At 45.8% G+C, this 27,379-nt stretch overlaps 1 protein-coding gene across 4 annotated transcripts in view; it reads right to left on the bottom strand.

The window, feature by feature from the left end:
* FGFR1 (fibroblast growth factor receptor 1) overlaps nucleotides 1-8,110 on the bottom strand; it is a 76,049-nt gene extending 67,939 nt beyond the window's left edge. For 2 of the 4 annotated variants that reach the window (XM_033171885.1, XM_033171887.1), the window contains exon 1: nucleotides 7,891-8,110. In XM_033171885.1, the coding sequence (XP_033027776.1) occupies nucleotides 7,891-7,981 (91 nt within the window). In that variant the 5' untranslated portion in view covers nucleotides 7,982-8,110. The remainder of the gene's footprint in view (nucleotides 1-7,890) is intronic. The other 2 variants (XM_033171888.1, XM_033171886.1) reach the window with 2 other exon arrangements.
* Between the last annotated feature and the right edge of the window lie 19,269 nt (nucleotides 8,111-27,379).

The following is a 27,379-nucleotide window of genomic DNA, read 5'->3' as shown; positions in this document are numbered from 1 at the left end:
CCTCTGGTGGGCTCCCCATGCCTGACATAGGTTGGGCAACCCGCATCTCAGTGCCAAAGGAAGGAAATGCGGTTTCTTTGCTAAGCGGTCCTTTCGCATGCACTTTCCACATTTCTTGTTTAGTGTGGCAGCAGGAAACGACCATATATGGGCATCTCTTAAGATTTGGAAATAGTTAAATATACTTTGTAGAAAGGGTTAGAGAGGGTTTTGGAGCAGGGTTATCTAGGGGCAAGATCCAACTGAGAATAAGCTTATTGACAGGGGAAGGCATGCTGAATACTCCACATCATCTCAAATTTCCAGTCCAGAAGAAATATTTACTCTGCAAGGACTGTATACATAACACCCCCTGTCCCAGCTGCCCACTGGGCATCTGCCTGTGCCACAGAAACCAGCTGGCACAAGTCCAAACAGCCTGCTGAAACCATGCAAACAAAAAGGAGTTGGAGGAGAAAGAAATAAAGGTACCCTTTAAAAAGAAGGAAGATCACCACACAAGGTACATGCCAATATTACAAACTGCTCACATTTATATGAGATTAATAGAATAGATATTCCCACATACAGGTGATACTCGTAAAATTAGAATATCGTGGAAAAGTACATTTATTTCAGGAATTCAACTTAAAAGGTGAAACTAACATGAAATAGACTCATGACATGCAAAGCGAGAGATGTCAAGCCTTTATTCGTTATAATTATGATGATTATGGCGTACAGCTGATGAAAACCCCAAATTCACAATCTCATAAAATTAGAATATTAAATGAAATCAACAAAACAAGGATTGCAAATAGAACAATATTGGACCTCTGAAAAGTAGAAGCATGCATATGTACTCAGTACTTGGTTTGGGCCCCTTCTGCATCAATTACTGCCTCAGTGCAGCATGGCATGGATGCTATCGGCCTGTGGCACTGCTGAGGTGTTATGGAAGACCAGGATGCTTCAATAGCAGCCTTCAGCTCTTCTGCATTGCTCGGTCTCATATCTCTCATCTTTCTCTTGGCAATGCCCCATAGATTCTCTATGGGGTTCAGGTCAAGCGAGTTTGCTGGCCAATCAAGCACAGTAATCCCATGGGCATTGAACCAGGTTTTGGTACTTTTGGCAGTGTGGACAGGTGCCAAGTCCTGCTTGAAAATGAAGTCAGCATCCCCATAAAGCTCATCTGCGGAAGGAAGCACGAAGTGTTCCAAAATCTCCTGGTAGACGGCTGCGTTGACCCTGGACTTAATGAAGCACGGTGGACCAACACCAGCAGATGACATGGCTCCCCAAATCAACACTGACTGTGGAAACTTCACACTGGACTTCAAGCATCTGGCATTGTGTGCCTCCCCATTCTTCCTCCAGACTCTGGGTCCTTGGTTTCCAATGAGATGCAAAATTGCTCTCATCAGAAAAGAGGACTTGGGACCACTGAGCAACAGACCAGTTCTCTTTTTCTTTAGCCCAGGTAAGATGCTTCTGACATTGTTTCTTGTTCAGGAGTGGCTTGACAAGAGGAATACGACATTTGAAGCCCATCTCCAGGATCCGTCCGTGTGTGGTGGCTCTTCATGCACTAACTCCAGCCTCAGTCCACTCTGTGAAAGTCCCCAACACATCTGAATGGTCTTTTCCTGACAATCCTCTCAAGGCTGCAGTCATCCCTGATGCTTGTACACCTTTTTCTTCCACACTTTCCCCTTTGCATAACTTTCCATTAATGTGCTTTGATACAGCACTTTGGGAACATCCAACTTCTTCTGCAATTGCCTTTTGAGGCTTTCCCTCCTTATGGAGGGTCTCAATGATGGTTTTCTGCACAACTGTCAGGTCAGCAGCCTTAGCCATGATTGTGATTCCTACTGACCCAGACTGGGAGACCATTTAAAGGCTCAGGAACCCTTTGCAGATGTTATGGATTGAGTACTGCACCTTTTCACCATATTCTAATTTTCTGAGATTGTGAATTTGGGGTTTTCATCAGCTGTACACTATAATCATCACAATTATAACATATAAGGCTTGACAAATCTCACTTTGCATGTCATGAGTCTATCTCATATGTTAGTTTCACCTTTTAAGTTGAATTCCTGAAATAAATGAACTTTTCCACGCTATTCTAATTTTTCGAGTATCACCTGTATAGTAAGCTGCATTAATGCTAAATGACATGGAAAAAACCACACCATATGTCGGCTAGTGTGATGTTTTCCAGAATCCACAAACCGTCAGGCTGCTGGCTTTCAAGGCACATAGCCATGGTCCAAGAAAGGATTCCAGAAAGCTGTGAATCAGAGGAAGGAGGCCTGAAATGTGTCCAGGATAGGGCTAATGACAGGTACTGCCACTGACCTCACTTATCTCCAGGTAAGCTATAGACCAGCAGACTACTCTCCAAGGCCCACAAGAAGAGGAGAATTGTCAAAACATTGTCCCAGCTGCTAAGCACAATCTCTGACCTTTGGGCAACTCAGAAACTGCTTTCTTTCCCCACATTTGGAGTCTCCCCTGAACACAGCCTCACCTTTAATCACAGCACCAAACACAAATCAGTAACTGATGCTCTCTAGCCTTGGTCCAGCTCATGTTCCTCTCTTGACTCTCCCCCAGACACACGCAAACTTGCCCCCGTGAATTACTGAAGTTACAGGGGCCAAGCCTATGCTTTGATCTTTAGAGGTACAGAATTAGGCTGGTGGGGAGAGGACTATTTGAGAGACTTTTGAGACCCACAATAAGAAAAGGAAAGCAGCTAGTCTTCTGCCCAAGCAGCCACACAAAAGAATTGTAGCAACTCCAACTCAAGCCTGGTGAACTTAGGGTCCAGATTGGTGCGTGCGTGCAGAGGTGGCCCTTGAGAACTCCCCCCCCCCCCCCCGGCACTGGCTGCCACTGATGTGGAACGCAATTCCCTCACCTGGGGGGCCATGTGGACAAAAAGGTGATTCATCATTTTTATTAACAAACAAATATTAAATTCCCAAGCAAATTTGCAACAGAATAAGAGCTAGAATAGAGTTAATAACCAATAGACCGCTTGAATGTGATCCTTTATTCTTTCTACTCAGCTGTTCTAAATGAGTTGGGGATGGGATGTCGCTTAGTGGTACACAGCCATCTCAGAAGGTCTCAATGTAGGGCTGAGAATATACCCGTTCTGGAGAGTCACTGCCACTCAGGGAAGGCACTGGTGATACTGAGCTAGACAGACCAGCCATACGACTCAGTATAAGGCAGCTTCACTACGTTCTTGTTTCCGTGAATAATTAGCATTTTCTGCGGCAGCCTTCCTCCAGCTGAAGTCCTTCTGACGTTTTGAACCACAACTCCCAGCAGCCCCTGCTGCTAAGCTGTCCTGGCTGGAGCTCATGGGAGTTGTAGTCCAAAGCAGCAGGAGGACACTGGGCTGATGAAGACAGGTGCATGAGAAGAGCTGCCAGAATGAGAATGGTGCAATGAGAAGCAGCTGCTGTTCCTGCCACTGCTGCAGAATGGGAAAATAAAGGGTACGGATACACAGCTAGGGCAAAACCAACATTATTCAAGATGAAAAGCAAAATAATATTATTATTTTTAGTTGAGAATACTTTTTTAGTGTGAATACTTTCAATATTAACTGAAAATGTTGTAGCTTGTGAATGTCTATGTGGGTTGCCTACAGTGCTACTCAGAGGAGACCCATTGGAGTTAATGAATTTGACGGACTTAGGTTCACTGATTTAAATGGGTTTACTCTGAGCAGAAGTTAGTTGGCGACAACCCCATTTGTGTGTATACAGTGGTACCTCAGGTTATAAACACTTCGGGTTACAAACTCCGCTAACCCAGTACTTCGGGTTGAGAACTTTGCTTCAGGATGAGAACAGAAATCACGCAGTGGCGGCAGTGGGCGGTCCCATTAGCTAAAGTGGTACCTCAGGTTAAGAATGGTTTCAGGTTAAGAACAGACCTCCAGAGAGCCAAAGATTAAAAATCTTTCCAGAATGTACAATTTACTGCTTGAGTGGCATACTAAAGATGAAATGGTAAAATCAACAATGATAGATTGGGCAAGGGATGTGGGGCACAACATTATGTTGGAGGATTGGGAAAAATTGTGGGAAACTGGTATAAAATTTTCAGCATGTAATTTGCTTAGGGAAAATATAATGAAGATGATGTATAGATGGTATTTGACACCTGTTAAACTGGCAAAAATTTATCATGGTCAAAATAATAAGTGCTGGAAATGTAAAGAAGCAGAAGGAACTTTTTTCCATATGTGATGGACGTGCCCAAAGGTAAAAGACTTCTGGGAAAATATTTATAATGAAATGAAGAAGGTGTTGAAAAACACATTTAAAAAGAAACCAGAAGCCTTTTTACTGGGCATCCTAGGCCAAGAAATCCCAAAATGTGATAGAACTTTATTTATGTATGCCACAACAGCAGCTAGAATTTTGATAGCTAAAAACTGGAAGACAGAAGTTATTCCAACGATTGAAGAATGGCAGATGAAAATGATAGACTACATGGAGCTCGCAGAGATGACTGGGAAACTTTGTGACCAGAGGGACGACGTGGTGGAAGAAGAAGGGAAGAAATTCAAATTGTATTAAAAAAAAATATTGTATGGTTTATAATTAGATATAACTTGGAAGGAAAGCTAGACAGTAGATGCAGAGATAGGTTAAGTGTTTGAGATAGATGAAATATTTTAAGATAACAGTTAAAATTAATTAATTAGGTGATTTTTATGGTAAATAAGGTTTTGTAAGATGTTTAGAAGTTACTAAAGATGATAGACAAAGAACGCAGGAAGAGGAGTCAGGAGGAAGTCAATTTACAATGTGAAGGACAGTTATTACGTTATAATTAATGAGATTTATTGTTTCTTTATTGTGGTTGTTGTTCTAGGTTAGTTTTTATTGTAGATATGTTTTTATTGTAGGTTTATTTTTAAATAATTGTATTGTTATGTTTATGTTTGATTATGTTGTAGTTGTTTTTGTTTTATAAAAACCAATAAATATATATATTTTTAAAAAGAACAGACCTCCAGAACGAATTAAGTTCTTAACCCAAGGTACCACTGTACAGACAGCTGGCCTGGCCTGCTCTTATGTGAAAGGCAGGATAGCTCAGTGTGGCTGAAATAACACGAGGGAGGCCCAAGACTGTCAGGAAAGAGCAGCAGGGGAGGCCCAAATAAAGTCTCCTCTGGTTTGCTCTCCAAGGAGGGTGGTTTTGTGAGGTGGACAAGTGACCGATGGAGTGGGGACAGGGTGGAAATATTGAAACTTCCAGCCTTCTCCCTTTAACAACGCATTGGCAACCATCGCATTTCAGCAACTTAACATACAGAGTAACCACAGAGGTTTTTTTACTTGTCCCGTTTTCAAAAGAAAAAAGCATTGATAAAAAACAGAGGGTGGTATCCAACTAAGCAGCACTTGTTCGTAATATCCATTAATTTTAATGGGTCTACTCTGAGTAGCTGGCTCATTTAGAAGCAGGAAGTGTATGAGAGCCTACTAAAGAGCACGCACCCCCAGGAGACTTAATTATATGAGGGCTCTCTTCTCTTTGTGGGAGCCCCACAGCTATTAGGTCTCCCACTGAGGTGTGAGGAGGCTTTAAAAAGTTGTTTTTTAAAAAGAAGAAATTTCAAAGTAATAAATAAATTTCAAAGTAAGAGATAGCTGGGTTAGCTAATAACAAAAACTCTACAATTCACCATTGGGCAGTGTCTATTAAAGGTAAAGGTAAAGGGACCCCTGACCGTTAGGTCCAGTCGTGAACGACTCTGGGTTTGCGGCGCTCATCTTGCTTTACTGGTCGAGGGAGCTGGCATACAGCTTCCGGGTCATGTGGCCAGCATGACTAAGCCGCTTCTGGCGAACCAGAGCAGCGCACGAAAACGCCGTTTACCTTCCCGCCAGAGCGGTACCTATTTATCTACTTGCACTTGACGTGCTTTCGAACTGCTAGGTTGGCAGGAGCTGGGACTGAACAGGAGCTCACCTCGTTGTAGGGATTCGAACCGCCAACCTTTTGATCGGCAAGCCCTAGGCTCAGTGGGTTAGACCACAGCGCCACCCGCATCTATTAGGCCTAGCCAAAATGTCACAAAATAGCAGGAAGCTTTCAGTTCTCCAGAACAAGTGATTAGGCGAGGTGCTACCTAAAGCAAGGAGAAAGGGAGGGGAAAGCACAAAAGCTAGGGTAGGTGTTGCATCCCTGAGGTCAGGTTGTTCATGTGGATGTTCTCCCTTGGCATGAAGCAGGAGCTGCAGAGGAGCGCAGTGCGTTGTATCTGGTCTTGAACAGTGAGAAGTGGCCACCAGTTCAATGCGATGCATCAAGTCCCAACATTTTTGAAGGCTGGCCGTGTTTGTGAGCAACTGAATTGGCTGAATTGGATTGATCTTTATGCTACAAAAAGCTTTACCTGCTGGTGTTAAAGGACTCGTAGCCCTACCTATCGGACAGCAACCAAGAGCAAAAAGACCACAGAATCATTAGGGCACATTTCCCACAAACTATTACACCCTCCCCAAGCTTACTTCAGATTTCACCCCAAAGCAAATACTTAAATTGCTGCCCTGACCATATATACACTTACAAGCAGATGTAATTTTCATCATTTGCACAAGTATGACCTTTCTGATCACTTGCCTTCCATCATCAATTTTTTCTCATTTAAATATCTTACAGGCATAGTAGTCACATGAAGATTTTAAGTACTGATTTCCACAGTTTATCTGAATTCCTGATGTTCTAATTTGAAGGTTCAGATACATTTAGATTAGAATCTAGATAAGTCAGGCATGAGAAAAATCAACTGTTGATCCTACTTGCTCCTACAATGCACAGACAAGATTAACTTTATTTTACATGATTGCCTTATCTGGACTCTCGAGGTTCTTCTCTAAAGATACCAGATTAGGAACTCAAGGATCCAGACACTTAACTGCTCAACTCAGACCAAAAGGATTGGTGACCCAGAAACAGAGACAGTTATAAGATTCAAATTTGCAGTGACATTATAAAGTGGCCCTTCAATCCAATGAACATGCTATGCTTCTGCCTTATGAACAGAGATAACCCTCTTCTGCTGCAGCATTTTCAAGCTCCACTGACCTCAACCACTGACCTCAGCCAGAGAACAGATTGAGGTACAGTTGTCTACAGCCCCAGCTGGAGAAATGGACCAAAGCCACCCAGGTGCAAACCTCTGCTGTGCCATTTCATCTACTGCCAGCCATGAACAGGATCTGACTTTCTCTTAAAATAGAAGAACTTCTTCAAAGGTACCATTTGAAGAACGTGCTTAGTCAAGAGGATCAGCAAATCCCAGCTACCAACCCACAGCCTACCGACTCCAAGGCAGACATATAGAAGACATCCAAGACATTCACAAGCCTAAGTTTGATTCGCAATAAATATATGCATCAGATAACAGATTGCAAAACAAACAGCTTTTAATGTTTTCTTTCATTTTTAAAAGCCCTCTAATTCCTTTCAAAGTGTCCCAAATTTGTTAAGTAGTTTGTTTGCTGTTTGAAACTGCATGTCTAAAATTCTATTTCAGAAAATAAGAATTAAATTTAAAACAAACAATTTAACAGAGACATAGGGAGTAATCTCTCAGCCCCCACATCATTTATTGCAGAGCTTATAAACTAAGTTATTTATCTACTTGAATTGTGCCTGTTACTCAAATGTAAAAAAAAAATCAGAGTGCATTTACTCTTAATGTTCTTGCACGTGCAGATAGGACAAAATATGTATTTATTCCTGAACATTTCTGGAGCAATACTAAAGGCAATTCAATTCACGTTCCTTTTGATTCACCAAGAGCACAAAAATACCACTGAAAACTGAAGCAAATGTACAGCTAACTAGCATGCCTACCTTGCTCAGGCAGAGTTTGTGCTGGTCTTGCCGTGGACAGTGTGGCTGTGACCAGCACAGCCCAAAGAATGAGGCACTTCCAGGTAAACATCCCAGTTCTCCAGCTACTGGATGACCACTGAGCTGTCAGACGCCATGAGGATGTGCAGCTTAGGTGCCCGTTAGCAAAACGAGAGAAGGTGGCAGGGGTCTCACTTGTTCTCCAAGGCACAGACTTTCAAACACTGTTAATTCAAAAACAACAGAATTAATGTACAGGAAAATAATTATTCTACTGTCCTCAATATCTCAATTATTTTCTACAATAGTCTAAAATCAGGACTTTTTGTGCAGTGTTTGTACGCTTTTGGGTCTGAGCAAATTTAAGGTGTGAGGCAATCACACTGCAGATTCAAAATAGTGGAAAGCAAGGTGACTGAAGCTATGAATTAGGACTGGGGAACCTCTGGCCCTCCAGATGTGGCTAGACTTCAACTCCCATCATTCCTAACCACTGGCCATGCTAGTTGGGGCTGATGGGAGCTGGAGTCTAACAACATCTGGAGGGCCACACTTTCCCCATCCCTACTACAAATTCCCAAGGCAGAAATCTCAGTTCCACACTCAGCTAAAATTCCCAGGCATCTTTGGGAGAAGCCATCCCTGTTAAAATGGTGGCATGTACACTGGCATGAATTCTATCAGCAAGTTACAGGTGGGTAGCCGTGTTGGTCTGCCATAGTCAAAACAAAATCGAAAATTCTTTCTAGTAGCACCTTAGAGACCAACTGAGTTTGTTCCTGGTATGAGCTTTCGTGTGCATGCACACTGAAGTGTGCATGCACACGAAAGCTCATACCAGGAACAAACTCAGTTGGTCTCTAAGGTGCTACTAGAAAGAATTTTCGATTCTATCAGCAAGTAAGAGCAGCAAGCAATTGTTATTTGGCCCAAATAAAAGTAAATGCTAAGACTGTGTATAAAATGCATTATTTGTTGCAAAAGAAAATAAATATTCTGCTATTGCTGCTTTTGGAATTTTTTCTAAATGGATCAGCACTGCTGGTTGTGGCTTTTATAGTTTAATCCACAGTAATTTCTTTGTGATGGCTTATTTATACATGGTATCACCCAGTGTTGCGAGTCAAATTATAAACATGCATACATAAACAAGCCCAAAACGCCTATGAAGAGGGTGCATTGGCACATTTCCCACTGGCGCAGATCTCCCACAGCCAAACAGCTTTTTGAGAGCCCCTTCTGGTAACTGTTTGCAGCAACAAAACTCACAAGATCACAATACAACCACCAGCCCAAGACCCATTGAGATGGCTCCACTATTCTAACAAAACAAAACAGAATCAGAACACACTGTCTTCTTTTTGTACTGTAAATAAGCCTGACTATGTGGTTTATTAAAGGGACATGGGTGGCGCTGTGGGTTAAACCACAGAGCCTAGGGCTTGCCAATCAGAAGGTTGGTGGTTCGAATCCCCGCAATGGGCTGAGCTCCCGTTGTTCGGTCCCTGCTCCTGCACACCTAGCAGTTCAAAAACATGTCAAAGTGCAAGTAGAAAAATAGGTACCGATCCAGTGGGAAGGTAAACGGCGTTTCCGTGCGCTGCTCTGGTTCACCAGAAGCGGCTTAGTCATGCTGGCCACATGACCCAGAAGCTGTACGCCGGCTCCCTCAGCCAGTAAAGCGAGATGAGTGCCGCAACCCCAGAGTCGGACACGACTGGACCGAATGGTCAGGGGTCCCTTTACCTTTATGTGGTTTATTACAATTTTGTTGGTTGTCACTTTCTTCTCCCAGCTGTAACGATGGAAGTTCTAGCATCTGGAAATTGTGAAACTGTGTAGATGATATCTGGCAGTACTTTTATTTATGCCATACATTGATAACCTCACATTAAAGAACTCCAAGTGATACAGGTGAGGTTTGCAGGTTCCCCTTCAGACGCTGACCAGATCCGTGGGCTACACCTTGTACTGTCCACCATGTCCTCAGGCGAAGGGATAAGTGAACAATAAATTCACACACAGCACAGCAGAATAACCAGCTTAGACATATTGGAGCACCAAATCTAGTGCCCTCTAGATGTCTTGGACTACAACTTCCACCAGCACCTAGCTAGCACAACATCCACAAAATCTGGAGGCTGGGGAAGATGACACTAAATTTTTGTTCTTAAAAAAAAAAAATCTTAATCCTAAAGATACAAAGTGTGTAAGTTGCTACCTTATTCGTCCCTGGCAAGAGAAAACAGCACGGGATCATTTCTATTAGAGATGCCTTGGTCTATTCTACCAATTTTTAATTTGTTGTTGTTGTTGTTGTTGTTGCTGCTGCTGCTGTTGTTTTATGACTCACTCTACAGCCAAGCAGGCCCTCAAGGCAGCTCACAAAAAAATAAAATTATAAACCAGTACAATGCCAAAGGACAAATAATTACCATTTAAACATTCAGCGGTTAGCCCAGAGCAAAGAGTCTCTTTCAAACCACCTTTGCCAGCCTCCCCTGCCTCAACTCAAGCAGAGGCACTTGGAGGAGCAGGCTGCCTCTGGGCATGGGCAAGGTCCCTGGGTGGGTGGGTGGGTGCCAAGCCATCTTTGCACAGGGACAGTAGGGAACCGCCTGGGTAGAAGCTGGATGCCGGACCAAAGTCTGCTTGGTTATCTTGCCCTGCCAAGCCATGGCGCCTGGGACATATGTACTGATCCCGGCAGTTAAACAAACGCTGGCACCAGACCTCTGAGCAAAAGAGCAGCCACCAGACCCAGATCGTACATTTTTAAAATAGCTGGCTTAAAATGTTAAATTGTTTTGCTAACGAGTGAAATACTTGGCTGAAGGGTCTCTGGTATTTTCGGGAAACGACCGCCCTCTCTCTTAATGGTTCTGTTTATCAACCCTCCTCTCTACTTGAGACACAACCCAGCAGAGAATTTTCCTTGCAATCAGGGCTCTTTTCTAAGTGAAACATGCTGGACAGAAGGAGAAGGCGAAGCTCAGGGGTGAGGGGTGGGAGACAAGCTACAATGGCCAGAGCAGGCTCCAAACCCTGAATTTTTATCCCCTGACAAAGCTCACGGATGGCTCAGGGAAGAGTCACAGGGAAACCCATCCCGGCTTCCATGAGTGCCAGGTTCATACTTCCAGCATGAATCCCAAGGACAAGTCACAAGCCATGAGGTGGCCATCCTTCAGGCTGCACAGAAAAGAGGCCCTGGAGACAATGAAGTGGTGTCAGCAGGAAAACATGCACTTCTCAGCCAAATTGGAAGGTGTGTTGGAGCAGGGGGCGTGCAGAGAAAGGACATCAAGGCACAGTGGCCTCCTCCCCGGGAACAGCGAAGGAGGAGGAAAGGAGCAGGTCTTCCTGGGGTGATTTTAATGACAACTCCCTTTGCCCAAAGCACCACGGAAACCAGCATTTTGAACTTTGTGCAACAGTTAAAAGGAGAGCAGGCAAAGGAAAAGAGGCGTCATAGAAACCCGGGGGGGATTTACATCTTGTGTGTGTCTGCTCAGAAGTAAGCCTCACTAAAGTTCAATGGGAACTGGTCCCAGGTGAAGTGGGCATAGGATTCAGCCTATTAAAATATTTAGGAGATCTATCATGTGGAGAAGGAAGTGCTAAGTGGAGTGGAGGATATTGGCCGCATTCTCGATGAAGTAGCAAAGCTGAGTCCAGGCTGTAGAATCATAGAATTGTAGAGTTGGAAGGGACTCCCAGCGTCCTCCAGTCCAACACCCTACAATGCAGGAATCTCAGCTGGAGTGACTGCAGGTGGTGAATCACTTGACAAAATACTCCTCCACTCTCCCAGAATTGCCTGCACATATTAAAGTAGCATTCCAGGGAGAAAGCTTGCCTAGAATTGCCTTCCCTAAATCTGCGTGGAATATGATTCCTCCTGCCATCCTAAGTGGTACAGCTAGACCTGAGCTGGCTCCAGGTTGTGGTGCCTCCATGGGCAAGATACTTCCATGGACCCTCCTCCCCTAGAGAGGGAACGTAGGAAGCCTCCTCACATGAAGACCAACCTCTGGTCCATCTAAGCTGAGTACTACCTGCCCTGTGGCAGCAGCTCTCCAGGGTTTCAGGAAGGGGACATTCTCAGGGATTGAACCTGGGACACCTCCCATGCCAAGCTAAGGTCTAGCTCTTCATCAGCACTGCCAGCACCTGCTTCTTTTCCTCCCCCTTACTGCTGCCACCTGCCTGCTTGCTTGCCTGAGAGACAGAAAGCCAAGGAGTGAAATCTCTGCTCTTCCTTTCACCACCACGATTGCCCAGGAGCAAGAGGCAGACAAGTAAGCAGATGGCAACAGTGAAGAGAAGATGCAGGAGGACTTTGCCAAGGGCCCCCTGTTGGGTGTGCACCCTCAACAGACGCCCAGTCCTACCAACCACAGTTACCACTCCTGAACGGGAGAAAGGTTCACCATCTTAGAAAGACACGTCCTTTGACAGTATGCTAAAATCAAGACATGCCAGTTTGCAGGCATGCTTATAAAGCACACGCAAACACTTTTGAATTGTCTTTCAAACTGCAGTGAAAGAGTAGTCTAAGCCAGAAAGGTCTGCAGCTGAAGTCTAGACACACTTATGCAGAACTCTGTCCCTATGGGACTATGGGAATTCTTTCAAAAAAGGGATACGTGGAATCTCACAGAAGGGGCTGTGCAAAGTGTAAAAGGTCCTGGAAAAGAAGGCTGCACATGCCCCTCCACCCAATTCGGATCCCAATCCAGTGCTTTGGAGGCAGCACAGATCTGAACTGGATCCAGACCATGACCTGAACTGATTCCTACACCTTGCACAGAGTGTTGCAGAGCTGTCTGGTGGCAAGAAGGGAGAATAAGATGCTCTGGCAGCCTGCATGACTGTCCCCTCCCCTCCCAACTGCATGTTTGATCAGGGGTTTAAACGCTAACTAACCATACGATCTGGAGGGGGAGAAGGAGATGTCTGCAGGCCAGCTGAGCATCTCTCCCCTCTCCTTGCCACCAGGTGGCTTCTTCCCTTTTGACAGCCTGGATCACTCGGAATGGACCCGGGGCTGCCTCAACTTGACCCATCCAAATCCTGGACTGCCACAAATTGGCCCGACTGGGATCCAGGATTTGGCCCCATCCACTGCCAGTGTGGAAGCCACTTTTAGGATTCTGTGCCTTTGAGGCAAAACACTCCCCTAATTGTTTAAATATTTCTATGTAAACCACTTTGCAAGGTTACTCTGAAAAAGAGCACTTAAAAACACACAACCCATTTGGCACATTTATAGGTTCTAGCTCTCAAACAAGATAGCTGCAGTCCTTAAGACTAATCCGGGGGCATCTTTTCAGTTGAGGTGTCTGTTTCTCCCCAATTAGCTGACTAAACTCTGCTGGCCTCAAAAGGTAGTACTACATGGGGTGGAACTGGGCAGGAGGCCTCCCACTTGGGGACAAAGACCCCTCACAGGCACCAGCCGGCTCCCCCTCCCTTCCTCATATCCTGCTCTGCAGAAGAGCAAGTGAACTCAGAGGAGGCTTGTGGGCACAGGAAGGCGCAGCTCTTCTTGGTGTTTACACAGCCTTTATATATACACCTGAAGAGCACGACTGTTCCTTTCGGAGGGGCATGGAGTGCAAACAGAGCGGCCCCTCAGTCCCTCCCTCCTCCCATGAGTGGGAATCTTGCCTGCTGCTCACCTCCAGCTTCCCTTAACCCCCAGGCCCTGCACATCCTCCTTGTTAAAAAAGACTTCAGTGGTTAGGCAGACATTTTAGAAGACCGCAGGCTGGCTCAGAAATGTGCCACGGCAGCTTCTCAACGAGGATGAAGCACCAAGGCACACATGCGCAGCAACACACCTTGCTCCTACAGAACACGGTATTCCCTGGACGTTCAACAACAAACACAGGAAATGGATTAAAAACACCAGAACCACACCATTCCAGGCCATGTGTGGGCCTGGAGACGGGGGTACGGGGGCAGCCCACAAGGGAACGGACACACAGGCCTCTCATCTCAAGTTTTGTAGGGGGGCCAGGGTAAAAAGAGTTAAACGCAACTACAGTGGTGCCTTGGTTGTCGAACAAATCGGCTCCCGAATGCCGCAAATCCGGAAGTGTTCCAGTTTGCGTTTTTTGGAAGATGAATGTCCAATGCGGCTTCTGATTGAGTACAGGAAGCTCCTGCAGCCAATTGGAAGCCGTGCCTTTGTTTTCGAACGGTTCCGGGAGTCGAACAGATTAAGTTTGACAACCAAGGTACCGCTGTATTTAAAACTTTCAAAAATATTTAAAGTCTTCAGTAAAAACAGATGAAAACATACGTTAACATTCTACATATCTGGCTAGGCTGATCTAAACAATAGTTATTATCAGGCACCAAAAAGCATATAGTGACAAAAAGATGGATTTCTTATGAATGCAGGAGGAATGTTATGTGGCACCTAGAATAGTGCCAGCTTCTGCGCAGATCAAAGTGGTCGAGCAGACATACATGGGGGGGGGGGAGGAGATCTCACAGGTAGACTGGCCCCATGTTTTTCAGGGCTTTATATACTAACTCTAGCACCTTGAACTTGGCCCAATTGCAAGTTGGCCACCAGTGCAAGCAGGTGTCACTGGTGTCAGGAATCTTCACTAACTGCAGCTTCTGGAACAAGTGCAAGGGAAGCCCCACACAGAGTGTGTTGCAGTAATGAAATCCTGAAATAACCAATGCTTACCTTTCCTGGCCCAGGAAGAGTTGTAGCAGATGGTAAAAGGTACTTCTGGCCACTAAGTCTACCTGGGTGATCCAGAAGCATCCCCAGACTGCCAACCTGCTCCTTCAAGGGGAGTCCAACCCCATCCAGGATAGGCAATTGACCAATTTCTGAGACACCAGAACCACTCACTGACAGTTGCCAGGATTCAAGGGCAGCTTGTTTGCCCTCATCCATCTCACCAAGCACTGACCCAGGAACTGAATGGCCTCTCCTGAGTCAGATGTCCGGAGTCAGAACTGTGCAGAGGGCCTTCTCAGTAGTGGCGCCCTCCCTGTGGAACACCGTCCCTTCAGATATCAAGGAGATAAAGAATTACACAACTTTTAGAAGATATCTGAAGGCAGCCCTGTATCGGGAAGTTTTTAATGACTGATGTTTTAATGTATTTTTAATATTTTGTTGGAAGCTGCCCAGAGTGGCTGGGGAAACCCAGCCAGATGGGCTGGGTATAAATAAATTGTTGTTGTTGTTGTTGTTGTTGTTGTTGTTGTTGTTGTTGTTATCTGAAGGCAGCCCTGTATTGGAAGGTTTTTAATGCTTTATGTTTTTATTTTGGTTTAGATATGCTGTAAGCCACCCAGAGTGGAAGACAATCTTACTTGGCTACGAGCGATCACCAAAGAAGAAATAATAATAATAATAATAATAATAATAATAATAATAATAATTATTATTATTATTATTATTATTATTATTTTATGGACAGAGCCCTGTCATCAGCATAGTGATGGCATCTTGCCCCCAAACTCCTAATTCTTACCCCGTATACAGTCTTACCTATCCCTCACAGAACTACAGTTCCCATAGCTCCTTGGGGATATGAACATATTAGACCAGTTTCAGATGGGACAGTGTTCTAGTAAGAGCAGGTGTGCCACGCTGCGCCACTGAGGCCACCTGAGCCTCGAGTAACAGCAAAGAATCCAGGAGCACCCCTGAGCTATTATCCTGCTCCTTCTGAGGAGTGTAACCCCATCAAGAGCAGGCCGTCTAGGGAAGCACCCACTAAGAAGGCGTCCGTCTCAGTGCCTCAACTGGATTGAGCTTCCGTTTGCTGGCTCTCACCCCGTCAGTTACCAAGACAAGACAAAGGTCCAGGACACCCCCAGCCCCACCTGCAGGTGTAAAGGAGAAGCAGAGCTATGTGCCATCAGCATATTGCTGAAGACATACTCCAAAACTCTGGATGATGCCACTCTGCAGTTTCATGCAGATGTTAAACAGCATTGGGGATCAAAATCAAACCCTGGGGAACCCCACATTGAAAACTGTCCTGGGTATAGTATATGATTGAAGGGTGGGATAAAAATAAATGAACAAACAAACAAACAAAAGTTAGACAAAAACTTACAGAATCCTCTAACTGTAGGGATAGAAGGGACCCACAGGGTATCTAGTCCAACCCCCTGCAATGCCAGAATCCCAACTAAAGCCTCCAACAAAGGAGAGCCGACCACCTTCCAAGGGAGTCTGCTCCACAGTCAAAGGGCTCTTGTGGCCCAAAAGTTCTTCCTGTTGACAGTGGTACCTTGGTTTACAACCTTAATCCACTCCGGAAGTCCGGTCTTAAACCAAAGCAGACTTAAACCAAGGTGTGCTTTCCCATAGAAAGTAATGGAAAATAAGATTAATCCGTTCCAGACAATGAAAAGCAACCCCTAAAACAGCAACTCAACATGAATTTTACTATCTAATGACACAATTGATCCATAAAACGAAAGCAATAAACCAGGCTGCAATCTATTATCCAGTATCAAAAACTGGCAGTGATCTACCCAAAGCCATTGGAGGGACAAGACGGGAGGGGGGAGTTAAGCGGGACGAGGAGTGTGCATGGGGTGCATGGGGGGAAGGAGGTGGCTAACTGGATGCAGGAAAGGAGAGTTTTGGGTGGGGGAGGAAAGGGAGGCAAAAGTTCCCTTCCTCTGCCCAAGCCAGCCCTCCCCCCCCCTCTCTCTCTCTCTCTCTCTCTCTCACACACACACACACACACACACACACGTAAAAGCAGCTAGGTTGCAGATTGCTGAGGGGACGCTTCCTTCCTGGGAGAGAGTTGCGACCCCGCCAACCTTGCCGCTGAGGGAGGAGAGCAATCCCCACAGAGGCTTGGGGGGGGGGAAGTGTCCCCTCAGCGATCTGCAGCTCAGCTGCTTTGACAAGAGGGAGATCTCAAAAGATCTGGTTGGCGGGCTCACAACTCTCTCCCTCGTAGCTGCAGGAAACACCATGATGACCCCCTTCTCCACTGCCGGACAACGGAAGTGTGGCACTCAAAATGGAAGTGCACCCGCGAACAGATTACGTTCGCAATAAATTGTAATTGGTCATAATCCAAAATGATCATATACTAGGCTGTTCATAAACTGAGGTACCACTGTAGTTGGAATCTCCTTCCTCTGGAGCAGCAGGAAACAGGCTCCATCTTCCACATGACAGGGATTTGAGAGTGGCCGATTCTCCAGGCACTTTTTCATTCATTCATTCATTCATTCATTCATTTAAAAGCATGATATGCTGCTTGAAGCAGCCCCAGCATTTCCCCGGAGAACAGCAGCAGTCATCACATGAAGCCCAGGGCTGGGCAATATCTGGTTTTCAACACCGTGCTATATCACCAGCTAAACAGTGTGATATACTGAAATAAGGATGAAGTTATGTATAAGGCAGGAGCACTGGCTGGTTTCATGGTTTCTCCCACATTGGGATTTTTGCATAGGACACACATCAGGATTCGCGATATATTGCCAGGTGAAATATTATGAAACCAATATCCTGATATGGACCTCAAACTGGTTTTGGATAATGTATCAATTTATCACCCTGCCCTAAAAGGTAAAGGGACCCCTGACCATTATGTCCAGTCACAAACGACTCTGGGGTTGCGGCGCTCATCTTGCTTTACTGCTTTACTGGCAGACAGTTTTTCCGGGTCATGTGGCCAGCATGACTGAGCCGCTTCTGGCGAAACTGAAGCAGTGCACGAAAACACCGTTTACCTTCCCGCCAGAGCGGTACCTATTTATCTACATGCACTTGACGTGCTTTCAAACTGCTAGGTTGGTAGGAGCTGGGACTGAGCAATGGGAGCTCACCCCGTCGCTGGGATTTGAACTGCCAACCTTCTGATCGGCAAGCCCTAGGTTCTGTGATTTAGACCACAGCACCACCTAGTAAAGACTTAATGAAGTCATGAGATTGGCAGGTGAGTGGTCCTTTGCACCATACCTGAAACTGGACGAGACACACAAGCTAGACTTCTATGGCAAAATTCCACCAACGGGGTGCCACAGCAGAGAAGGCCCTTCCTCATGCCACTGCCATGGGTTATGCTCATCAGCAGAATTACACAAAGGTCTTCCCCAGAAGATCTCAAAGCCCAGGCTGGCAGTGGCAGGAAGGAGTTATGCAGGAACTTAGCACCCAAGTCATTTGAGACTGGGCTGCTCCCTGGGTCACACCTCTCATAACTACTCTTTCTTGCCAGGATGAGGTGCAGAAACCAACCCACTGTCAAAAGGAAACCTTTACATTCCTTGTTTTGCCCGCTTTGCCCTCTGGCCTGCCCCCCACCAACTTGTTGCCTTGGGAAGGCCACTCAGAAGGTAATAAGGCCCCAGAGTTCAAGAGGGTTCCCTAATAATAATACTATAATAATAATTTTATTATTTGTCCCCTGCCCATCTGCTGGGTTGTCCTAGTCACTCTGGGCAGCTTCTGCTACAAACCCATGAAGCCTCCGGGCACTTTCCCTGGGGCAGAGCAGTCTTGGCTGAACTCAGAGCCAGCAGGTCCAACCTACACAAAAAGAGCACTTCAGATGCTCCAATGCAAAGCCAGAAATATAAAACGGATAAATCCAGCTGACTTCTGTTGCCAAATCCTCCCCGCCCCAACTGTGTACCTTGAACACAAACAGCCTTGAGGCTTGCTTTGTTTGGTTACAGAATTAGCTCTCCATATTTCAAAGAGCGGGAGGAGGGGGGAAATAAATCGAAGAGAAGCTGCTGGGTGATTCAGCTGCAATGGAAACTTCAGCTCACCATCAGCCTCCTCCTGTGTCACCCGACGGCTCCGTGGGCTCAGCTAAAAACACAACTTCCAAACAGGCCCACAGGAAGCCTAAAATCAGGCCATACCAATTACCACAGGTCAAAAAAATGTCCAGGACTATTCTGAGGCAGAAACAAGGGCGGGTAAAAGAGAGACACTGTAGATTAACCTCCTCCAACCACGCAGCCTCCCGACAGATGTTTGGGACTGCAATTCCTATGAGGCACAGGCAGCGGGTCTAACGAGGAAGTGGTCGCCTGAAAGCATCTGAGCGGCCCAAGAACAGCATGAGACACCAGTGGGAAACCCACAAACAGGACCTGGGCACCCGGGCACCCTCTCCTCCAGCATCAGTTGGGGGAAGGCTGGCATAGGGGGCCCCTTGATTTGAGGATGGGGTTTGCCCTTAGCACCCACTGACAGGGACTCACCCATAAGCTCTCATAATCAGATAATGGCTCCAAAAGAAATGTCCCTCTGAACAGGCACAGAGCTTATTTCCCCTCTCCCAAGAAGAGTCCTTGCCCCTTCTAGAGTACGGGTTACCTACCTGTAAATGAAAAAATATGCCACTCCTTACCAGTTAACAAAGGTTTCCTAGTCAACTGGAAATGATAACAGTAGAACACCACAGAAGCGGTCATTTACATACTTGCTGAATTCATACCATGCACAAAAGGTTACACTTGATTTCCCACTCAAGCCTTTACCAGACTGCATGCCCAATAATTTATGCAACAATTAACAAGATCACTTATAAATAAGAGGCAGAAAAAATCCTCCCCGAGAGCTTTGTGCACCTCTACATGTTAGGCCAGAAACAATTTGCTTAAATAAAACCTATTTAATTACACTGGGAACAGAGGAAGGAAACCACACAAATTAATGGTTAAAGCAGATTCAGAAAAGTCAACATCCAGGTATGCAAAAGCAAGCAAGACAGCCTCCTCCCAGAGCTGCACACTGGCACCTAACAGGCAGACAAAGAGCACCAACAGAACCCCTGACCAGGACTGAGAATACTGTACTCAACACTCACGTCTCACAACAAATGTAACTGATTTGTAAGAAAGACTGTACAACCTGAAAAAAGAGACAAGGCGTGTACTTTTGTAAACCAAGAAAATCTTTAATATTTTTTTTTAAAGAAACAACCAGCAGATACCTCCCCCAAAGCAGCCGCAGCACATGGGGTCTGCCACATATCCATGTGGCTTCCATCACTGGCAGGCCAGCTAAAGACCTCTGGGCCACTTGGGGGGAACCGAGGTGGCTTTGTACGTGCTGGGATGGGGACATTTCTTGGCCTAGAGCAGTCACGTTCAACTGGTTGAGCACGACCAACAGGCAGACCCCCTGTTGATCCTGGTTGATCGTGGGATCCGTATTGATCGTTGGCTGATGAAAACTGCAGAATGATAATTTCTGCCCCCTTGCTCTGCCCCTCTGTTGTGTAAAGTGGGTGGAGTTTGTCATTTTCTCTTTGCATTGGTGAATTCGATTATTGCTGTTATTGCCGCCTGCGTTTGTTAGTGTTGTAAAATAAAGCTCAACAACTCTTGCTTCCCCCCAAAAGCTCAACAACTGTGATCAATCCTCAATGATAATCATTATGGTTGTGTTGTTTTCGTTTTTGTTTATCTTTGATTTTGTATTTTTACTTTTTACCTTTTATATTCAGTATGACGAGTGTAAGATTAAGTATTGTAAATAAATAAATAAATTTCAAAAAAAAAAAAGATAATGGGTAGATCACTGCCAGTTTATTTATACTGGGAGTAGATCGCAGTCTCTTGGGCATTGGACGGGCCTGGCCCAGAGGACCAAATATTTATCTTCCCCATACCCACGAGCCTGCACAAGGAACGGCCTGGTAAAATCCATCCCATCAGGATTGCACCTTCTGTTCCCAAGCTGGCCAGGTGCAACGGAGGTTGTGGGAGAAGAGGGGAAAGCTAGAGAAGCAGGTTGTTAGAAGTCAGCTCTCAGGTACACCTGGGGCAAAAGACTGTCCACCCATGGCAGTGGAGGGACCTCCTCCTCCTCCTCCTTCTTCACAGGCCACAGAGGACGACTGGATGACCAAACATCACCCACCTGCTTTCTCCTCCTCCTCCTCCTAATGCAAAGCCCAATTCAGAGCCTTCCTCTTTCTTCCATGTGTTCTGGAGCTCATCCTGCTCACCCCAAAGGGGCTTGCGCAGCAGGACTGTGTCCCAGGGCTGCCTCCCACTCTGCTGCCATTAACGCCACCCCCAATGGCCACCTGCTTGGTTCATCCTCAAAACACGTTTTGAATCAGCTTCAGTTTTTAAAAAATGGACAGATGATCCTGATCTGCGGGAGACTGATCAAGATCCTGTCTCTCCTGAAAGGAAGAAAGGCCTCTTCCACAGAGCCAGGCCCCGCCCTCCTTGGAAGAGGAACTGCACGTAATGGAGGGCTCTTCTCGTTCCCAAGCGGAGGCTTCTTTCCATTCCATTCAGAGACTGTCTTGATGTATTTTAATCCTCTCTGAAGACGACAATGTAGGGGCACTAATGCATGCCACCCCACCACCACCACCCCAGATTACAGAAGCAAAGTGCTCATGCGGGGCAGTGGGGAGAAATGGCCTCCTGCCAAAGAAATATGCGAGAGACCTTGACACAGCCAAGCCTTGGCAAGCTCCCCATTCCTCTCTTCCTTCCCCCAACCATTTACATCTACTAAATCTGAGGGAAGCAAAAGGTCCACAGGAATCCATCTGCTCAAGTTGGGCAGTGTGCTTCAAATCCTCTCTCCTTGTGGGGCTGCTTCTGGCAGAGAGAGGGGGGGCAATTTCTCCATGGGACTTATGGGTTGACCCCCTTTCTGACCAAAGGCACCAGAGGTGATTTCCAACATTAAAGCCCAGCAATGCAGCTCTTTATTCCCTACCCTTCACCCAACGCTCACATCTTAATCACGTTTGGGAGTGAAATGGCTGCAGGTGTTAAGGCTGCCGGCCACCGGGAGAGTTACTTTCCCATGCTCCCTTGCAAGCAGAGCTGGGGTTTTTTTGTTGGCGTTCCTGGGAACTCTACAGTTCCAATGAAGCTTTGCAGTTCTCAGTGAGCAGATCAATAATGACAGGCAACGTTCTCTGAAAGACAGCTGGTCCCTGGAATCCATAGGCCCAGAGGAAAGTGGGAGCATTCCAGGGCAGGGGGGGGCAGGGATTGGGGATAGATCTCTGGGTGATTTGCAGAAGATCAGCCACAGGTTTTCTGACTCCCAGCAGTTTAACAACGAATATGACTTTTTCTACTACTACTTTTTTGAGGCTCTTAAATCAGGCTGTTGGAAGCAGAGTAAGATGCGAAAGAAACTGAGCTGAGCTCTGGTATTAAAAGAAATTTACGGGGATGAACACTCTGCTCCTCGATTCTATGCTCCACACTGCACACAGATCACTATTTTACACCTAGTTGGGCCTTGGGGTTCTTGTAAAAAAATCTAGTAGAAGCCTCAAGCCTGAAGTCTGTCCCACACAGAGTTTGCTTCATGAAGGCACGATATGTTTAGGTGCATCTTAAAGATCACTCCCCAGTCATCTGCAATGTGCAGAAAGTCCAAGGCAGACAAATCAATGTGGAAGGGTTAGGGTTGGACAGCTACTGCTGCAACTTTTTGGCTTGCTTCCCTGGCAATTACTCAGCTTGGAAGTCAGTCCCCTACCTGCAATCTAGCTCATGAGGTGGGCTTAGACAAGCATCCACATATCAGAATATTGGCCTACTTTGCAGGATTGCTGTACTTAATTGCTTTGAAAACTTAAAAGCACAACAAGCATTTTTACCATAATCCTAAACTTATCTACATGGGAAGGAAGCCAATGTTTTCAACTGGGACTTCATCCCCAAAGTGAAGCTCTCAAGAAAAGTTGCCAGCACTACACACTTCAGACTTCTTAACAGCAACAAGGCTTCCTGGGAGATGGGCTTGCCAAGGAGTGCCAAACTTCCACTAATATTACAAAATTAAAATTCCCCGAGTTCCATGGGGGCAATGTCACAGCAGTCAATGTGCTTTAAGAGCAGAATAGAATCGTAGTGTGAATATTGACATTTCTCCAAAACTCCCTATAGGTTTGCTTTTCTACACCAAAAGACCCCCCCCCCCGAGTTGTTTCTGACAAGCCCCAAGCCTGGACATGTGCACCCATTTTTTATCTCTCTCACATTCACACAAAGTGCTAGGAAATAATTGAAGCCGCTATGCCCACCTCTAAGGCCTGTCTGTAACAAAGGGAGAGAGCAGTGTAGTGGTTAGAGCAGGGCTGTCTGAGGTGGAGCTGCAAACCCCAACCACCAGCGGCATAATTGCCAGCTTCCCCCAGAAGTTGGCAGGGAGACATACAGAGCCGCTCCTACAGATCAGGCAGCCTCTTCTGGGAATGGGTAACTTGAGACTCCGAGGGACATTTGGTTCTTGCTTCTTGTGGTACAGACATTTCTGCCACAACAGACTAGTTTGCGAATTAATGCTCAATGGGTGTGTGGGTAGGTGGATTTTTTCCAGAAAATTTTCCAAGACTTTATTCTTCTACAGGAAAAAAAAATCAATTTTATAAGTTCTTTAGTAACAATGAATGGGTGACAATCACAAATAAATAATAGGCAAGGCTTGCCAGTTTCAAGAGGGTTTTTTTGGCTTTGTTTATTAAATACAAGTAAAATGAGCATGCTAAATTAGATAATTCTGTAGGGCATCAGAAAATTTTCCAATGCTAACTAATTTCCCCTGGAGGCAATTACTCTATACAAATTACCCCAATTTGCATAGGAAATAAATCAAGCATGTTTTCAAGGATTAAAGTCCACTTCAGGGGTCAGCAACATTTTTCAGCCGTGGGCCGGTCCACCATCCCTCAGACCATTTGGTGGGCCGGACTATATTTTTTTTGGGGGGGGGGGGATGAATGAATTCCTATGCTCCACAAATAACCCAGAGATGCATTTTAAATAAAAGGACACATTCTACTCATGTAAAAACACACTGATTCCCAGACCATCCGTGGGCCGGATTGAGAAGGCGATTGGGCTGCATCCAGCCCCCGGACCTTTGGTTGCCCACCCCTGGTCCACTTCATCAGATGTCTCCAATATTCTTGAATTTTATGCATCTGATGAAAGGGACTTTTGTCCACATAATTTTATAGTTTTTAAGATGCCACAAAACTCTTGATTGATTGTAAGAAGAGAAATCCAAAGGATCTTATTCACACAAAGCAAAATGGCTCAGAATTCTACCCCCCAATATCCACCTAACCACCCCTGGACCAAGCTCCTAGACCAATGTGCAAGATGAAGGCATTTTGGTTACATTCTTAACCCAGTGTTTTTGTTTTCAGCCCACTCTGTTAACATCCTCTTCCCTCTCTAGTTCTCTCTTTTCTCTCTGCCCAACCATCTGTTAACCTTTCGTCCTTTTCTCTCCCCATCCCAGGACACTCTCTTTATGCAGGTCATCCACTCTGTGCCCACCCCTCTCATTGCCACAGGGGGTCTCTCTTCATCTTTACCTTCTAATAGTCTTGATACATCTTTCAGAGCACCATCCATCCTGGAATAATCTAGACAGCAAAGTAGCAGCTGAATATTCTCCTTTTTTGCATGGCACAATTACACAACAACTGAAGCTGAAGTCCTAGAATCTGGTGCCCTCCAGATGTTGCTGGAGAACAACTCCCATCATCCGTGACCACTGGCCATGCTGGTTGTCATGGACTGGTTGGACACAGAGAAATGGTGGGAGGAACCAGCTGGGGAACCCTCAAGGGAAGACGGCTCAGAGCCCAGGGAGTAGGGGTCGGTAGAGCTACAATGAGAGGTGAGAGGGAAACAAAGACTGGGAGGAAGAGGTGGTGAAAGCTGAAGAGGGAACAGGGCTGAGTGAGTGGGGAGAGTCTGTCCAGAATCAGAGTCAGAAGCTGAAGCATAGGAAGAGGGAGACTAAGAGGCAGAGATGAGCCAGGCTGGTGAAGAGTCTCCTGCTGCAACAGGCTCCCCTCCCCCCTTGTCTCCCAGAACCAGAAGAGGCATAAAAAGGGCAGAGGAGAGGTTGGCTGCACACAGGCATAGTCTCTGATTGCTTGGGGAAAGCCCTGGAGAGTAGGGGTCTTAGCTGGCTATGAGGAGGTGGGAACTTTCAGTCTTGGCAACTGATCTTCATGGAGTAAGACCACAAGGAGTATGAACTGTGTGCCCAGTAGGTCTAACACTGAGCCAACTCTGTGGAGGTTGTGCTTTTGCTAATAAAGAGTTGACTGCCTGCTCCTGCAGCACAGGGTGGGGAAATGAAGTTGGAAGCCCAAGAGCATCTGCAGGGCCACAAATACCCCATCCCTTGCTTAGAGGTAGGTATAAAATACACAAACCTTTTTCACAAATCTGCCAAGAACCTACAGCCCTCAATTCCTAGTGGCTGAACTTTCATCCTTTGAGCCACGCTACATAAGTCAAAGAAAAGCCAGGAAAATCTGGACACTAGTCAAGCAAGCTCTGTTGGCCGAGCATGAGACTCTTAACCTCAGGACTGTGGGTTCAAGCCCCACATTGGTCAAAAGATTCCTGCATTGCAGGGGGCTGGACTAGATGACCCTCGTGGTCCCGTCCAACTCTACAATTTCATGATTCTAAGATTTAGATGGATTCAGTTTAAACAGAAGTGAACAAATCAAAACTGGCTGAACAATGCAGCAAGAGAATTATGTCTTTTATAGGTCTTGTAATATGTTCCAAGAAATACTCTTCAGTTACAGAACGCCAAATTTCAAAAGAAGTGCCAATTATCATTTGGTCTGCTCCCACCTTTTCAAGATTGAAGTATCAATGGAATAAACTTCTAGGGAGTGTATTTATGATCTGGTTAGGATCTGGTGATATTTGGAATCTTTCCTTAAGAGTTCCCAGGATTGTGTAAAAGCCATTTGGGGCTGGAGGGATATGTGCAGTGAATAAAAATTAAACTGCGCATTGACAAAGGATGGAAGCTTGCCGGTTTGAAACATGCACCAGTTTTAGCTATCCCTCACTGTAAAACAGACCTGTTTTTCAAACTCTTGAATTCAAGCATAACACAACTTGAGAAAAATCTCTGCCAAGTATTTAAATCACACTTAACCTTATTTGTGATACAAGAGTCACTTCCTGCTTAGTCAAGATGCAGGACCACTGATCCACTCATGCTGAACATGTAAAATGATTCCATTGAAAAGCACTGCTTTGGAGGCCATGCATGAAGACAGCTCATTCACACTGAACTCACCATTCTGAATCATCAAGTAAGAAGCTCACAGAGAAAAGAAGCTCAGAAACAGAAGGAACTGAAAAGTCCCATCCTGTCAAGGAGAGAACAATCCCCCACCCCCAACAACGCCAAGCAGTTTAGCCAGGGCCAGCCAACTCCTTTCAGAGCATAGCAAGAGCTTGGCTCTCGCACACCAAAGGCCTCCTTAGTCCCGTTTACTGTTTCCCACAGCAGACAACCCACGGCCCAGGGGGAGCGCCAGGCCTCTGCTGATATTCCTCTCCTCTAGTAAGCCGTTACTCAGGGATGCTGATCCTGGAGGCAAATGTAGCCATTAGGGTCAGCAGCCATGGACAGCCCTTTCCTCTATGGTGCATCTGTGTAATCCTGCATAAAAGCCATCTAAGATGGTGCCCATCACGGCACCTTGTGGGAGGACCCTTGAGCTGTGTCAATTCTGAAACACACATGCCTCTTTCTACATTCATCCTGTGTTCCAGTTACAGGTGGGTAGCCGTGTTGGTCTGCCATAGTCGAAACAAAATAGGAAATTCTTTCCAGTAGCACCTTAGAGACCAACTGAGTTTGTTCTTGGTATGAGCTTTCGTGTGCATGCACACTTCTTCATCCTGTGTGTGCATTTGTGTCTGTGTCTCCCAGAGCTGGATAACCAAATAGGCAGAGCAGGCACTGGCCTACGGGCCCCAAACCTTTTAGGGGCCCCATGACAACAGATCAAAATAATATTGATTTGATATTAAAAGAAAATTACAATCAAGCTTTCTTAGCTCAATGTTATCCCACTAGAGAGCCCCCCCCCACAGATTTTGACTGTCATGGAGCCTCCACAGGGTTTTATCTGGCACTGATGTCTCACCCCCACCCAGACTTTACTCATCTTTCTGCCCCCCAAAGCTAAAACAACCCACACATTGCAACCTTTCCTCAAAGTGGAATTGTTCCAGCCTCGTGATCATTTCAGCTGCTTTTCTCTATTTCTCCAATATATTCCTTTTCAGATGCATCAACCTTTCCTAATTACCGGTATCCCCAAGGGGGGACTTTGTTCTTAGGACACCAGTCAGGCGACTAGAATTATCTGACCCCTTTCCCAGATGCATATAGTTCTGTAATAAATTTAGCATCACTTGGGAACTTGGCTGTCACGGCTGTGAAAATGCGTCCCTGGCCAGTGTTTCCCCAAGAGTGGGCTTGGGACCAATTTTAGGTGGGCTTTGGGGCCGCAGCCTCCCCCGGCCTGTCCTTCCCCATAGCCATGCCATGAGGGAAGAGTCAGAAGGGAATTAGAGAGCAAGATAACAGATTGCTGTTGTTATTGTTTCATATTAAATAAACGGGTCGGAAAGGAAGGGGACTTTCAAAGGACAAGGGATGACAGGATCTGATGGTTGA

Source organism: Lacerta agilis, chromosome 15 (assembly GCF_009819535.1).
Source record: "Lacerta agilis isolate rLacAgi1 chromosome 15, rLacAgi1.pri, whole genome shotgun sequence".
Lineage (NCBI taxonomy): Eukaryota > Metazoa > Chordata > Lepidosauria > Squamata > Lacertidae > Lacerta > Lacerta agilis.
This window is presented reverse-complemented; position numbering and strand designations above follow the sequence as displayed.